Source organism: Lissotriton vulgaris, unplaced genomic scaffold, assembly GCF_964263255.1.
Source record: "Lissotriton vulgaris unplaced genomic scaffold, aLisVul1.2 SCAFFOLD_1375, whole genome shotgun sequence".
Classification (NCBI taxonomy): domain Eukaryota; kingdom Metazoa; phylum Chordata; class Amphibia; order Caudata; family Salamandridae; genus Lissotriton; species Lissotriton vulgaris.
The window spans coordinates 31,961-47,747 of NW_028244841.1; the positions used below are offsets into that span (position 1 = coordinate 31,961).

Here is a 15,787-nt window from a genome sequence, read left to right on the forward strand (position 1 = left end):
CAGGTGTCTTCGGAACCGGTTCTTTTTTCGGTTCCAATGATTTTCTCGGATCCGAAGGTTGATTGCTAGTGGTTTTTGAAACCGGTTTTTCCCTTGGGTAAGATGATTTTTCGGATCCGAAGGTTCAGTCTCTGTGGATTTCGGTGCCGAGTGCGCCGATGTGGAACCAGGCTTCGGTGCAGATGAAGGCAATGGTTTCTCTTTTGGCCTGTTTTTTGGTTGTCGGTGCCGAGGATTGGGTTTTGGCACCGACGGTAGGCTGGCTCGATCCCAAGTGGCCTGAAGGCTTATATGTTGACTTCTTTGCTGGGCCCGAAGGCGGACGGGGGAAGTTTAATCCTGTGTGCACCTAGGCCCGAAGGTGACGATGTTACCGAAGACTTTGCATGGATGGGTGGAGGAAGGGGTCGACGTCAGTACTTACGACCCGCTGCCCTGGAATGATGTCTTCGACGTCGGATTCGTCGGCTTTGGAGGCTCTAAAGGTGCCCTCTTCCATCTGCTCCAGCTCCGGTACATTGATGCATTATTGGAAGATATCGTCCGGTATGGCTGTTGAAGATCGAGCCATGCTTCTTCGAGCTCGACGATCTCATATGGTTTTCTTGGAGGGGAAAGAGGCACAAGCTGGACAGTCTTTGGCCTCGTGCTCAGGTGAAAGGCAGAGGTTACACACCTCATGAAGATCGGCATGTGGAAACTTGGATCCACATTGAGTATTCTTTTTGAAAGGAGTCCATTCCATGAGCCAAAAGGCCCGATGGCGCAGATAGCCCCGACGGCATGCGTTGACGACCGGAACTGAAGAGTTGAAGTTTGTAGAGATGCTCGTCAAATGGGAAACGCGATCGAAGAAAATACAGAAGAAAGGGTAAAGGATTGCGGTTCAATAGGGTGATTGGTAACGACACCGAACTGGAACGCGTCGAACACATACGAGCCCGATGGCGGAAAAAAACTATCTGAAGATGGAGTCGATGCCCATGCACACTATTGTCCAGAGGAGGAGTCATCTATCTCATGACTTCCAAAGACTGGTTCCAAGACAATAACAAACTGCAAACATCTGAGCCCAACACCAGATGGAGATCTAAGCATAGTGTGTAATCTGCAGCTCATATGCCTCGAGCATAAAGCTCCCGCCTCCTCTATAAATTGAAAGGAAGGAAAGCCCAAATTCTTCTGGACATGAGCCAAAATGTCCCACATCTTATATATAATCCACTGTAATCTCTCCAATTGGAGAGATCTTGTGAGTGAATACCCATCTATTCGCTAGTTAATCCTACAGCCGCCGTGTAACGCAGGCTGGGCTGCCCCCTCCTCTCTCACTACAGCGCGGGGACACGCCGAGATGGCGTAACCATGCGCTTTACAAAATTCATTATTATTATTATCTCTCAACATCTCTGGTGGCCTCACAGTAGCCTACTGATACCTCAGGCATCCTTCAGTTTGGAACACCCTGGCAGATGTGAGGACAAATTGGAGGGGCTTCCATAGCAGCACTGTTAACAAGGTCTAATTTCTTTAGGCAACTTTTAATGTGGGTTGGAACCTAATCCAAATTAGGCTATAAAGGTCTAAGGCTGACCATTTTGGTAAGTAAGTGGTGCTAAATGCTTATGGAAGGCACTTTCTGATATACAGTGTCTGACTAACTGTGGAAAGAAAAGTTAACCAGTGGCAAGAAGTCAGATTCTGAACAAAAACCGTAAAAATTCTGGAGCAAGGGTTACATTTATCTACAAAAATTCTGGACAAATTGTCTAGCAAACATACAAAACACACTTTAAGCCAAGGTGGATATCAAACACTATAGTAAATAAGGTATAAGGTGGTCACAGTAATCTGCTCTCTTGGTATCAATGATACTGGGCGCAATGCTCATTTTTGAAAGTTGCCATTGAACCGGTAGATCTGGAAAGATTTGTTTTTCAGAAACTAACATTCAGATTATAAAATCTGAGGTACAGTTTCCAGTTAATATGAACTAGTAAATTGTGTTAGACATCAACTAAAACTAGACAAAACTCTCTACCCATGGAGTTTGACATCAGGTGTGAGGGATGGCTTAGGTGATCCCATTCCAGAATATTCCTCAAACAGAGTCTTGAACGAGGGTCAAGTCAGGTGTTTGTGACAGGTAATAGCACTAAAATCAGTCAATAAAGTTTAAGATTATTTTAGAGGATGAACAATGTTTCCTAGGTGTGATATCTCAACTCACCTCCGCTGACATGCACATCACCCCTGACATCCTGACATACCCAACTAAAGTTGTGCTTCCAATGTTATTTGTTGCATTCCCCTGTATGTACTCCTTGTGTATCCTTCTAAGAGGATGTTTAAATGATTCCAACTATTTGTGTAACAATTTCAGTTGTGAGTTTTTAATTAAATGTTCATAATCATGTAATCTTCTTCATTGCATTGTTTGTTTTGTTGATTAGACATCTTTTATTTCAATACATTATTCATCTCCATAATTTCCTATGCTGTAATGCATTTCGAACTTTTAAGCCACGTAATTCATCAAATTCTTTTATTTTTTGGTAAGCGGTGACTTTACATGCACGTTTACTTTCCGTTACAGTTCGTCCAACTCGACATTAACAGACAAGTTTTTGAAGACTCGTAAGTGGACAGGTCTTAAGATCGAGCACACCTTTGTTTTTCGCATAGATTTTTTCCACAAATTTGAGCATTTGTTTGTTTGTTCGATTACAATACTCACAATACACACAACAAGGGGTCACATCGTAAAGACGCTACCACAGTTTTGGGCAGTTTTTGGTAACACCAGGTGTAATTAACAACCTACACATGTGTCAAACACATGAGCAAATACAATGTATACAGTTATGATTTCATATTTTGTAGACATATGTTATAAATAAAAGTGTATAATAATTCTGTTCACAGAACAACTCCCTAATGAAGAGCAATCACTGCTCGAAATGCATTGGAGCATGGGAAATTATGGAGATGAATAATGTATTGAAATAAAAGATGTCTAATCATCAAAACAAACAATGTAATGAAGAAGATTACATGATTATGAAAATGTAATTAAAAACTCACAACTGAAATTGTTACACAGAGTTGGAATCATTTAAACATCCTCTTAGAAGGATACACAAGGAGTACATACAGGGAGATGCAACCAATTACATTGGAAGCACAACTTTAGTTGGAATACCAGACGTTGTAAAGGGGGGAAACGTCACCCCTGGAGCACCCGGAAAACATATTTATTTTTATTTATTTATTTTAAAAATGTATAAAGCGCAGCTCATACCCGTGGGTGTCTTGGCGCTATAACTTTACTGAAGATCCCAGATTGGACATATATCTACCATAAAAAGTGTTGTCCTGAGCAGTTTATTGGTCAAATAACCAGGTTTTTATCAATTTCCTAAATTGCAGTAGCGATGGTGCCAATTTTATTTCCTTTGGAAGCGTGTTCCACAGTTTGGCAGCAGCGTTGGTAAAGCTTCTGTCGCCCCATGTCACCGTCCTAGTGCGTGGCACTGCCAGTAGATGTCTCTGTTCGGAGCGTAAGGATCTTTTTGGTAAATAGTAGCAAAGTTTCTGTTTGAGAAATGCTGGTCCGAGACCCTTGAGGGCTTTATAGGTGAGACACAAGGTTTTGAATCTAATGCGATTTCTCACTGTTAACCAGTGGTAGTTCCTTATCGCTTGCCTGGTGGACTGAAACTTAGGAATGCCAGCTAGTAGCCTTGCGGCAGCATTTTGTATAAGCTGCAGTTTGGCCACCACCCGTGCCTGGGAATTTACAAACAATCCATTACAGTAATCAAGTGTTGAGAGTACCAAGGAACTCACCACTGTTTTCCCAGTACTCTCCGGAAGATAGGGCAGGATTTTTCTAATGATCTTAAGCTTGTGGAAGGCAGACGACGCAACCTGGTTGGCATGGTTGGAAAAATTAAGGTTGTCGTCGAATATGATTCCTAAATTCCTGACCTTTTGCACAGGTTCTGGGGGGGCTCCGAGAGGGGTCGGCCACCAAAGAGTGGACCATTGCGGCGATAGTTTTCCAAAGATCATTACCTCGGTTTTCTCCGAGTTGAGGCGCAAGCAGTTCTCATACATCCAGTCCTTGATGGCAAGCATGCCTTCTTGGAACCTGGCGGCAACCTCCTCACCATCATTCTTAATTGCGATCACCAGTTGGGTGTCGTCAGCGTATGAGGTAAGGCTCATCCAGTCGTTCTTAATCACCCTTGCTAAGTCCGACACATAGATGTTGAAAAGTGTCGGACTTAGGGATGAGCCTTGCGGGACGCTACATGGGAGGGCGAGCTCAGTGGATTGAAATGCGCCCAGAGTCACTGCCTGCGTTCTGTTGGAAAGAAATGAAGCCAAAAGCTCCTTGGCCTTTGAGCAAATGCCCACGTCCTCGACACGGTCAATCAGGACAGCATGATTGACCGTGTCGAAGGCCGCCGAGAGATCCAGCAGGACCAATATAGCTGTTCCTCCTAGGTCCCTAATGGTTCTGATATCATCGGCAGCCTTAATGAGGGCAGTCTCTGTTCCATGAAGTTTCCGGAACCCAAACTGCGACTCATCCAGGAGGTTATTTTGTTCAATGTATTCAGCTAATTGGATATTCATTGCTTTTTCCACTATTTTAGCCAGGTAAGGCAAGCTGGCAATGGGTCTGTAGTTTTTGAGAGTTGTTTTATCCAGACCAGTTTTTTTCAGTAGAGGTTTCAGCAGCGTGTTTTTTAACTTATCTGGGAAAATCCCAGATTGGAATATGGCGTTGCAAATGGGAGTAATGACTTTGCTCACCACATCAATTACTGGGATGAAGATTTTAGGGGGGCAGGGATCTAGGGATGAGCCTGTTTTTACCTGTCTCATGAGATCTTCTATTTCCTGATTCGTCATATCCCTGAATCTAGTAAACGAACAATGCGGGCTATTTTTGGGTAATTTAGGATGTATACTGGTGCTAGGTGTAGTGACCGAAAATTCTGCATATATATCGTTTACTTTTGAGAAGAAGAAACCTGCTAGATTATTGCAGAATTCCTGAGAGTGGGGAGGATTCAGATCTGCCGCTTTCCCTGCCAGAGTCTTAACTACTTCAAACAGTTGTCGACTCAAATTTTTTGACTTATTAATTTGTTGCTCAAAGTAGTTCTTTTTTTCCTCCTGAATCATTTTTTTGTAGATGGTGAGTTCATCTTTATACTTGGCTTTGCTTATGTTGTCATATGTCTTGCGCCAGGTTCTTTCCTGGTTCCTGCAGATCTGTTTTTGCTTTCTAAGGGTCTCTGAGTACCACGGTGCTGAAGGCACCTTTCTGTTTTTTGATGTGGTTTTTAGTGGAGCATGCATGTCCACCGCATTGCCTACCCAGTTGAGATACTGCCCCACTGCTTCAGTGGGGTCAGACTGAAAATTCGGGCAAGTCTTGGATAAGGACATCTTAAAAGTTTCATAATCGATGTCCTTCCATACTCTGAATTTATATTGAAAAGGGGCCTGTTTAGCAGGTTTAATTCGTTTAGACGGTAAGTGACAGAGAATAGCATGGTGATCTGTCCATGTGAGAGGCAGAATTTTAGATACCTCCAACTCACTGATGTTGGAAAAGATAGCATCCAAAGTATGCCCAGCGTCATGTGTTGGAGCTTTTATGTGCTGGTTTAAGCCCAGTGTGTGACATTCTGCTAGTAGCGTTTGTGTATCCGCCTCATCTGTCTTGTCCAGATGGAAATTTATGTCTCCTAATGCCATAAAGGAATCCTCAATGGCTAGGGGTTCCAACCAGGAGGTGAAGGTGGAAAGAAATTCTGAGCGAGGTCCTGGTGGCCTGTAGATAAGCACTCCCTTAAGGTTGTGTGAAGCATTCAGATTAATGACAAAGTGCAGCGCCTCACATGCCGGCGATGGTACCGGAGAAATTCTAACTGGGAAGATATCCCGAGTAATAATAGCCAGGCCTCCTCCTCTTTTTCCCCCCTGTCTGTCCCGCCTATACACCTTAAAGCCATCCGGTACCGCTACCTGAAGGTCGGGCTCGGATGTGTCATCCATCCAAGTTTCGGTTAAAAAAAGGATGTCTATCGCGTGGTCCACAATTAGATCAGCGATATCCTGCCTATGCTTAGCCAAGGAGCGAGCATTGATGAGGGAGATGGATATAGTAGTATGCTTGGCGGAGCCATTAGTCAGATATTTAGCTTTGTCATTATTTAGGGGAATAATGGATTTGCAGCCCCTACACTCGATTTTAGCTTGATCTGAAAGATTCTCTAGATTGTGCTGACTACAAGTCGTCAGTTGTCCGGGATTCAACTTACGTATTTCATCACCGGAGTAAGTAGTCCTTTCAGTACCCAAAAACACAGGGGGAATGGCGCTGGGCGCGTGTCCGGCGCGGATGGGCGCAGACGGGCTTGCCTCTGGCGCGCCTCCGGCGCGCCCGCTGCGCCCGCCCGCTGCGCGGACGGGCGATGTTGTTATTTTTATACATACTTTGGGCGGGGCGGTAGGAGGGTGGGAGGGGCGTCGAGCTCTCCGGCGAGCCTGCCCAATCTAAGATGGCTGCCAAAGTTGTGTTGAAATGTTCCCTGCGCCTCAGTGGATCGACGCTGTGGAAAGGGGGTGCCCAGCGAAGTGATCTCGCTGTAGGGGTGTCAGGGAAGTTTTAAAAGCGCTCCAATTAAAATATCATACAATTTTTAAAACAATTAGCAATCAATCGTTTTTAAGGTAGAAAGGTGCAAGAGAGCACAATAGACCTCCGGCTTCCGCCTCAGAGGGAAACAGCTGTTATACATAACAGAAGCTCACCAGGCTGTGGGCAAGCAATTATTCAAATCCTGACATACCCGCCACCACCTAAAGTCTACAGGATGCATTTGGCTTCAAGAATGGTGTAAACATATTCAAGGGGGGAGACACTACGCAAAAGGTTAGTTTTGATGTTTTATGCTACTTATTTAGTTTCAGTTGTTATATAGGAACTTCATTCAAGTGAACATTAATAAAAATGTGCTTTACACTTTTATAGTGCATACAACCTTTAAATTCAAAAACTGAAATGATAACTAGGTGTTATCATTTCAGGGTATAATGAGAACCTATTAGGTCCCCGTGTATGCCCTATTGTTCTCGGTTCTCAGTACCCCATTCATTTCTTTTTTATCTGGGGCATCAGACAGCAACTTTAAGAAAGCAAGTAACCATTTCAGTGCTCATATTATATCTGTGCCTGCAATTGAATTGTATTAATTAAAGAGGTATTCAAGTTGCAAATAATGGGAAAGCCCTGTGGAAACACAAATCGATGTATTTGGGGATCAAGACAAGAGAAGCATTTACTATGCCCTTCTGGAGCAAAGGCCAGCATTTTCAAGTATTTTACCGTATTAGTGCATATACTGATATATATGATTCTGTCAAGGAATTCCTCAAGAGAGATAAGATAGGTCAAAAATACTATAAAAACCCTGTGAAATCTCTCTCAAATTGGAGAGAGAAACTTCACCCAGGTTGCAGACCAAGATGAGCACAGCACCAGATTCTATTTTGACTGAAAAAAGCCCCCAGCAAGACTCTCTGAGGCTCTGCAAAGCATTCCATTCAGCCTTCACTAACTGGTGGAAGGATTGTGTTCTTGCACAGATGCAATCTCCTTGTGGCCAACTTAGCTGGCAAGCTATTCCAAACATAAGTACAGTAGCTATAGGCAGAAGAGGATTAATTGTTATCCTATTTAGGAACACAAGTGAAAGTCCAATTTGAATGTCACAAATTTACTGTTCAAGATCCAAGGGCAGGGAAGATCATTCTTATGGAAGAGGAAGCCTCACACACTCATTTGTATCATGCTTCATCATTGGCAACCTCTTAACACCCTGGTAGGACAATGCCACCAGGGTGGACTCAACCTCCTGAAGGACTCTGACCAGGAGGGAGTTCTTAGATAAAAAGGTACTGGAGAAAGATGGGATCCAAATTGATAAACTGAAAATCCCCTGTGGTTCCCCGGTGAATCACCTTCATTAAATGGGGACCGCAGGTAAAATCCGAGGCGAGGTGGTGTGTTGAGAACAATGGCTCAAACCATCTCTCTTTGTAAGGCCAACATGTTTCTGCCCTAATGTAGAGCCCTACTGGGTCTGTGGCATTCTTCATGGCCAAGGATCCCTAAATACCTTAAGGCGGCCTAGCTGAGTTGAGGTGTAGCTGTATCAGCGGCAAGGAGGGGGCTCGCTTAGGTGGAAAGACACGATGTACCTTTTGGTGTATGTTTGACTCTAAAGGAGATTGCTCCCCTTCTTGAGAAGAAGGGCGGTTTACCCTAAAATCTAGGGTCAATATATCTACACCTCAGGTCAGGTTGGACTCACCTGAGTTTATTCTGTTTTTAGCACTAAAACTACTCAGCTATGCTATGCTGTTCTACGCCAGTGCCGATCTAAAACCACTCCAGAGCCCATTATTGTTAGGGTGCCAGTGGCGTAACATAGGCCCCCGCGGTGTGGGGTGCCCCGTGCTCCAGGCCCCCCCCCCCTCAGCACAGTACCCTGGCCTGAGAGCACCTGACTGACTGCGGAGGGGGGCCCTCCATGTACTTTGCTGAGGGGCCCTCAAGGTTTATTACGCTGCCGTAGGGCGCTCTAGTTCAATTAACAAACAAAAAAGAAAAATATGTCAGATGTACATGACATGAAAGGCTTGGATAAAGGTAAGACTAGACGAAATAAAAAAGAAATTAATACAAAAGAATTAATATACTGTTAAAACCTGGTGACGATACAGCAACGCCCTCTCGGGTGCTGCTTCGTTTTGGCCTTCAAATAAAAAGGTGTAAAATACAGTGTGACTTAAGCATTTTAAAAGTGGGGGCAGGGAAAAAAGAAACACATAACAATTCATAATGACATGCTTCCCTTAAGTGCAGGGTTGGGTGTTCAACAAGAGGCTTTGCATTAATCACCTGTTCTCCTCTCGTCGCAGAGTCTCCTCTGTCTAGTCAGTAATAGTTGTTTTTAACAGAAAAGTTACTGTGGCTGTCCCGAAGACGAGAAGCGGTAACTTAGAGAATGAAGGCTATGGCTATCTCAAAAAGAGTTTGGGGAAACATAGACTGCATTTCAAATTGAGATTTTGTTTGTTTTAGAAGGTTCCTCGAAGCAGCGGTAGTTTTATAGTGGCTTCATTTCTGCAGTCTGTGACTCTGGTTGCAGTATGAGAAATGTCCAATATTCTAGTTTACTCTGTGACGAAAATTGTATATATATACGACAGCGACGGTTGATAATGAAAATACCACAGTACCTTGTTTGTGAAACGTTCTTATGCTTAGATAATGGTCGCATATGTCCCTTTATTATTGAATTGTCTATATTTCTTCGGGGGACTCAATCCCTGACTTCCAAATTCCTTTCTCTTTTTTAAGTCCTGAAGCCCCCGACCTTCCACCACATCCCTACATCCCTCAAGGTTACCTGGCTTGAATGTCAAAATAGACAACCAGCGTCGCCTGCGAGCTTCTCCTAGGTGGGCCAGGGGGTGGGTGGATATTTAACTCGTCGCCACCTGTAGCGAAATCCTCTGAAGAACAGACGAACTCGCAGGCTTCAAATAACGAGGATTTAATTGAAGATTCGAAAGGCCCAAAAGGAGTGGGAACAAATGGCAGGCGGTTGCCACGGGCTGAACCAGCGCTTAACCTGGGGACAGGGTGTGGCTTAGCGGCTAGAGGCAGCCGTTTTTGAAGCTGGGGGACCAGGTTCAAGTCTGGCGGGAAGCTCAGTAAGTAAATATTTACTGTACAAGTTAATAGAAACCTTTACAAAAAGGAGATTGCTCAAGTCAAACAAATTCATTAAAATAATAAACTAAAAGTTCATCATTTTTGCACAAACAATAAAGATAGAAAGAAATATGGGAGGAAATGGCCTGGCCAAGTTTTCCTTTTCAGCTTGGATGAAGGGGGAAGCTCATGCATCCAATGATTCAGGGCAAATCGCTTAATCTCCCTGTGCCTAAAAATGAATGTGTCCTCATGTAACGAAACTAGTGCTCATGTAAAGCGCTCTGATACCCTCTGGTCAAGTTCCCGCTATATAAAACCACCAAGAAACAGTAGAATACACAGTGGTCATTCTACCTTCTAATTCTACGCATTCTGATTTCATACTGAGCAAATCTCAGTACAACAGATTGTTTTTAGGCTTAGTTCCCCAGGCTAGCTGGCACGTCACTTGCTGCACACAGCAGCCACATGCAATCAACAAACTGTGTTTCTGTGCATGTATGCCAGGGAATACATAGACTTGTTTGAAATCAGCCGAGGGACGACCTAACCAGATCAAAGCATTTTACTCAGATTTGCAAAGACCAACTTTATGGATAACAAATACTAGGAATGGAAGCAACTGGCGCAAATAAACAGATGGTAGCAAAAGATAGATTTTGAAATATACTGTTGTGACACAATAAACCTGGGTTGATCAGTACCGTGGCGTTTGTGCTTCTTCAACCAGTCTTGGCTCTTTAGTCATCCGAACTTTCCGGTCTGGGACTGAGGTTTTATTTTTTTATAAATATGGGCTTCATATCCAGCAAGCACATGCTGCTGGCTAAGCATTCAGGACCGGCTGAAGGGGTCAACCATGACAGGGGAACACCTTTGCAGCTGCTTGTTGAGGAACCTTGTTTCCAAAGTAGACGCCCTAAAAAGGCAGCTATTTTGGTTTACAGTTTCTTATACAGAATATGGGATTTTATAAGAAAGGCAAAATAAGAAAACTCTTTTGGCGAGAACTTATTTTTACATTTTGTGCCTTGCGTGCTATTTTGTTCCATTTCTTTTCGCTGTTTTGCAGCACAATGGAGGGTACGTTTTCTGTAGGGTGTTTTTTTTTGCCTTTCGCAGCCTCGAACAACCAGTGCCATTGACTCTGTCTGCAAATGCACCGAAGTTCCGAAAAGGGAAAAAACTGGGATGGAATGAATGGGAGCAGAAAACAGCCAGAGGAAACAGTTTCTGCCGCTGCCAGATGTTTTTAAAGAATGCAGAGTGGGTTACGCGAGCAGTGATGTCAGGAGGGGCGAGGCTTTAGGTTACAGGGGCAGGACAAGCCCCACTCTAGGCAGCAACAGCTGCACAGAGAGAGAGGAGGGAGGAAGGAACCGAGGGCGCCCTGGTAACTGACAGAAAAGATCCTCCAACCCATCAAACAAGAAAAAAAAAGCCAACACTGCTTCCTGAGCGCCCGTGCAGGGCGGCCCTCTCTCCTCTCCAAAGGCCGCCTGTGGGGACATCTGTCTGGTCGGAGGGGGTGTTCACTGGGGCCGCTCCCTTCTCACCGGAGGCTGCTGAGCATCTCTGCTCGGAGTTTGGCGCTACATCAATCTCTTCTTGCGGTGGCTGTTTGCAGAGACAACTTGTCCAGATTTGGTGCTGTTGGCGCGGCGCTCTCTTCTCGGAAACTTTGGTCTCGGACAGAACTCTTTCCTCAGGAGATCCTCGCCAGGCTGTCTCTTTAGGGTCCCTGCCAGGATCCTGACCTCTCGCTGCCTGCTATGCCCCCTCCACCCTACCCACCCCCTCCATCGCACCCGCCCCCGCCCGCACACCCGCCCCCGCAGGCGGCGCGGGGCTCCCTGCGGGCGAACCGGACCTTCCTGCGCAGCTTCGTGGGGGTGCTGCGGGTGCTGCAGCTGCTGGCCGGGGCCGCCCTCTGGATCACCATCGCCTGCAAGAAGTACGAGGGCGCCATCCACTTCGCCCTCTTCGTGGCCGTGCTCTTCTGGCTGCTGACCATCGCCCTCTACCTGCTGACCCTGCTGGACAAGCAGGACATGGTGCCTCTTCTCGGCGGCGAGCGCTGGCTGACCACCAACGCCGCCCACGACGCCCTGGCCGCCGGCCTTGAGGCCGCCGCCGCCGGCATCATGATCCACAAGACCCTGCGGCACGAGTACTGCAGCGTGTCAGCCTACAAGCACGACTGCCTCTACCACATCTACCTGGCCGCCTCCTTCTTCGCCTGCCTCTGCTGCCTGCTCTACCTGCTGTCCGCCGTGGCCTGCGCCTGCAAGAAGTGCCGGGGCCAGCAAGGCCTCATCTGAGCCCCGCCGGGGGTGGAGAGTGAGTGCGAGGGCTTGGATGCAGCGCCACGGCAGACCCAACCACCTCCAGGCGCTTCAGATCTGAACTCAATGGTCTGCCCGGTTCATTACACTATAGCGCCGAATGCTGATTGTCTGTCTGTTTCCAAGCGCTTCCACGTTTAGGCAGCTAAGGAAAAAAAACATATCGGGTGTGAAGCGGTTTGCCCAGGATCACACGTTTGAGGTGACATCTTTATGCCGAGATAAGAATTAATTTCTCAGCCGTTACACCAAACCGCTTACTGAGGTGCATTACAGGAACAACAATTCTTTATATTTAAGACAAAAAGAGAGAACATCATAACGTTGAGGTACCACAATGGAATAATATGGATATTCGTATAAAAATACAAGGATCACTTACATAAAAAAAAAGTGAGTTTACAGTATTAAAAAAAAACATGGATGTGCTGTTACAAGCTGTCCAAGGGTCAGATGAGATGTGAATGCCCAGGTTTCTTATGTGTCCCTCAGTAGTGCATTAAGCTTGTTTCGTAAGCACAGGAAGGAAACCTGATTTGCCAAAGGGGGAGATTTATTTTTTTGAAATGCGGAAGTTGAGATTAGAACTGGACTTCAACTTCGACAAGAAATCATTGGACCATATCTCCTATTGAACTGAGGAGTCGAAAACCATTTCTTCCTCCCAACAGGTTTTTAGTTTTTAGTTTTTAATTGTTTATAGCAACCTCGAGAATAAACAAAGAATTACTGTACATTTTGAAAGGAATCTTGTAATTGTCTCTCTCTGCATTCCCACCACACATTCCTCCCCATCTCAGTTAATCCCCTACGTTTGTCTTCTTTGTAAAGCGTGGGATTTAATTTTTACTAAAATGTTGCTTCATCAAAACTTTCAAAATTCTATGCTGTATAGTTTGACATATGTAAAAATTCTACGGGAAAGTGAAACAAAATCCACTCGAGTTTATTAAAAAAAATACTAATGTTACTTTACCACCAACATTTCTAATTGATAAAATACAGATTATTTTCAAATGCTTTGAATTTGGACGTGATATGTGACTACACAAAGAGTGATACCTTTAAGTGATTGCAGCAAGTCAACTGAGGCTAGATTCTGTCACCAGTCCAAGTAGTTATTAATTGTCTATTTAAATGTATTTATTTTTTAGCTGTTGCAATGCTGGAGAATAGTGTAAGATAAATAGCAGAAAGGCTTAAGGTACTGTTTGTGGTACAATCATTTTGAGAGTGTATATTACACGTATTTCTACAGGCATTGGAGAAACAAGCATTGGCAAAGTCAATAGGCCTGACTTGCAATTCAACCCGTAGCCTTTTAACTCTTAGTTTGAAAAAAAAACCTGCTACAGTGAAAATATGATAAACATTTTTTTGTTTTCTGCATACAATGCATCTATGACATTTAAGTAATTTAATATGTGATCACTCAGTGTACTTTTGAGATGAAAAATTGCCCCTCATGCATTCCATAGCAGCACCCTGAAGAAGGCAGAATGACCTACGAAACAGTCACTAATGTGAGGTGAAAGCTAACTATATCTCTGGGTGGAGCCAAACCAACTCCATCGATCTTATGGAACAGTAGGTCGAAAAGAAAACGTTTCCTTTTTTTTAAAAGCAGTCATAGAGATGGTGCTGTGCTCACCCTTCCAAGCTACCATGCCTGTGATTTAGGCCAATCGCGGTGATCTGCAATTTTCAACCAAACTAATGAATATTAGTTAGGTAGATCGGACTGTGACCTTCTCTGATTCCTCGTTTTACGAACCTGACTATCAGTACGTAGGTCGCTTCGCAATATAGGTTTCTGGTCGCAAAACGACTGGTTGCAAATTGCATCTGCTTTTTGTAACCAAAACAATAGTACATTATCCCCAATAGTACTTTTTGGCACCGCTCAAACATTCTCTGCATAATGTGCTTTTGAAATCCACCTGTCATTTTCCTGTCTGGCCTAATCACTCACATGCATTGTTTTGCAATTGCATTGATATAGCACTTCATGGCCCCTGTTATACATATTTCTGTGGCATGTGTTTGGAGCTGAAAGGCAGTGTAACCGTGGAGAGGCCCAGCTGTAGATCTTGGGTAGCTATCACTACATAGTTTTTGTTGTTTGCACCACTGCATAAGATGTACATGCATAAAACATCTTTGTCACTTTTTAATTCCATAGTGGAATATATATTTATTGCACACAAACAATTAAATAACTACCAGAATATGAATCATATTTCAATTAACAGCCTACATACATTTGACAGAAACTCCACTTCATCAAGTCTGAAGAAACAGCAGCTCAATTGTCAGTAGTGTGAGAAAGGCGACAGACTGGAGGGTTCAAAATCAGTCTTTAAACCTGTAGATTGCCAATGGGTCTATACATATTCCTTCAAACAAAGAAGCACCACTTCTTCTTGTTTCTAGTCATTACATTCAATAATATCCCCCCAAACATTCAGATAAGGCTCCTCCCTTTCTCGCACTATGGGTCAACAAGCCAAATTTGGCTTGGAACCCAATTGTATCATTGATCACTAATAAACCACCAACAGTAGACAAAGTCTATCGGATGGATCACATGCTGGAATGCTTCCCCTTTACAGCTCCTGAGATGGCTCAGTCGCTGAGCAGTATATACACGAGGAAGTCTTAAACCGCGTGTTCGTTTAGTAGAATAGTTGTTCCTACTTGGGTGTGCTTTCGCATAGCTGCTGTTCCTGAGTCATTACTTGCTGGCATGGTGTGCTGCTTTTACAATTAGGACACCAGATATTTCCAACCTGCCTGTGCCCGCTGCATCATTCACACCCCTGGGGCAATCTTGTCTTTTGTGACTCAGTTTTGTTTCCTGTAGATCCTGCCACGGGCCTAAAAAATAAGGCGTACGGTGCTCTAAGGCCAGCTTCACATTCTTTGAAGGTCGGGCACTTGTGCAGCTATGTCATACCCATAGGCAAATCTGGGGATGGTCAACTGTTTATACAACATAGTGTGTGTCCTTGAAGTCACCTTTAATGGTACTTCTCATGGGCTTTTGATACAGAGAGCCTGGCCATGGCTTCTGCGTCTCTTCATTTGACCTGGAAGCTAATGACCACCTTGAAGGAGCTGCAGATGAACACATATAGTAGTGATAATAACCAATGCCACTAAATAAAATACTTCCAGCAAAGAGCCAATCTACTTCCCCGTCCCTTCCCTTAGGAAGAGACAACCTCTTGCTAAGCCGTGGTTTCCAGGACCCTCTCTCCGTTTTTACCATTGCTGCTTTGAGTTTGTCTAGGGCTGGCAGTTGTAGTGGCCTGATCTGTTGCTTGTCCTCAATAATTTTTTCCTCAAACAGGGCCTCCTATAGCTCATCGCCTGATGCCGAGACTTGCAGTCAGGTCCTTTGTATTACAGTTGCAGCTATAACGTCAGGGGCGGCCTTAGGCATGTGCAAGCTGTGCACCTGCACAGGGCCAACAAACCCCTGGGGCCTCCACGCCAATATATATCCTTAATATAATAATCCTCTGAGGATGGATACATATTGGTTGGTGGCCCCTGGCAGGGATTTGGCGGCCTCCGGCACTGTTCCACTCCCAAACACCCTGACCCCCCCTCTTCACTGGCCTCCGCG

At 44.6% G+C, this 15,787-nt stretch overlaps 1 protein-coding gene across 1 annotated transcript; it reads left to right on the forward strand.

The window, feature by feature from the left end:
* The first annotated feature begins 11,173 nt into the window (after positions 1-11,173).
* On the forward strand, positions 11,174-12,890 carry LOC147666707 (MARVEL domain-containing protein 1-like). The gene has a single exon (XM_086948946.1). It carries the CDS (start codon positions 11,584-11,586, stop codon positions 12,130-12,132), a length of 549 nt encoding a protein of 182 aa, XP_086805072.1. The 5' UTR covers positions 11,174-11,583; the 3' UTR covers positions 12,133-12,890.
* The last annotated feature ends 2,897 nt before the right edge of the window (positions 12,891-15,787 follow it).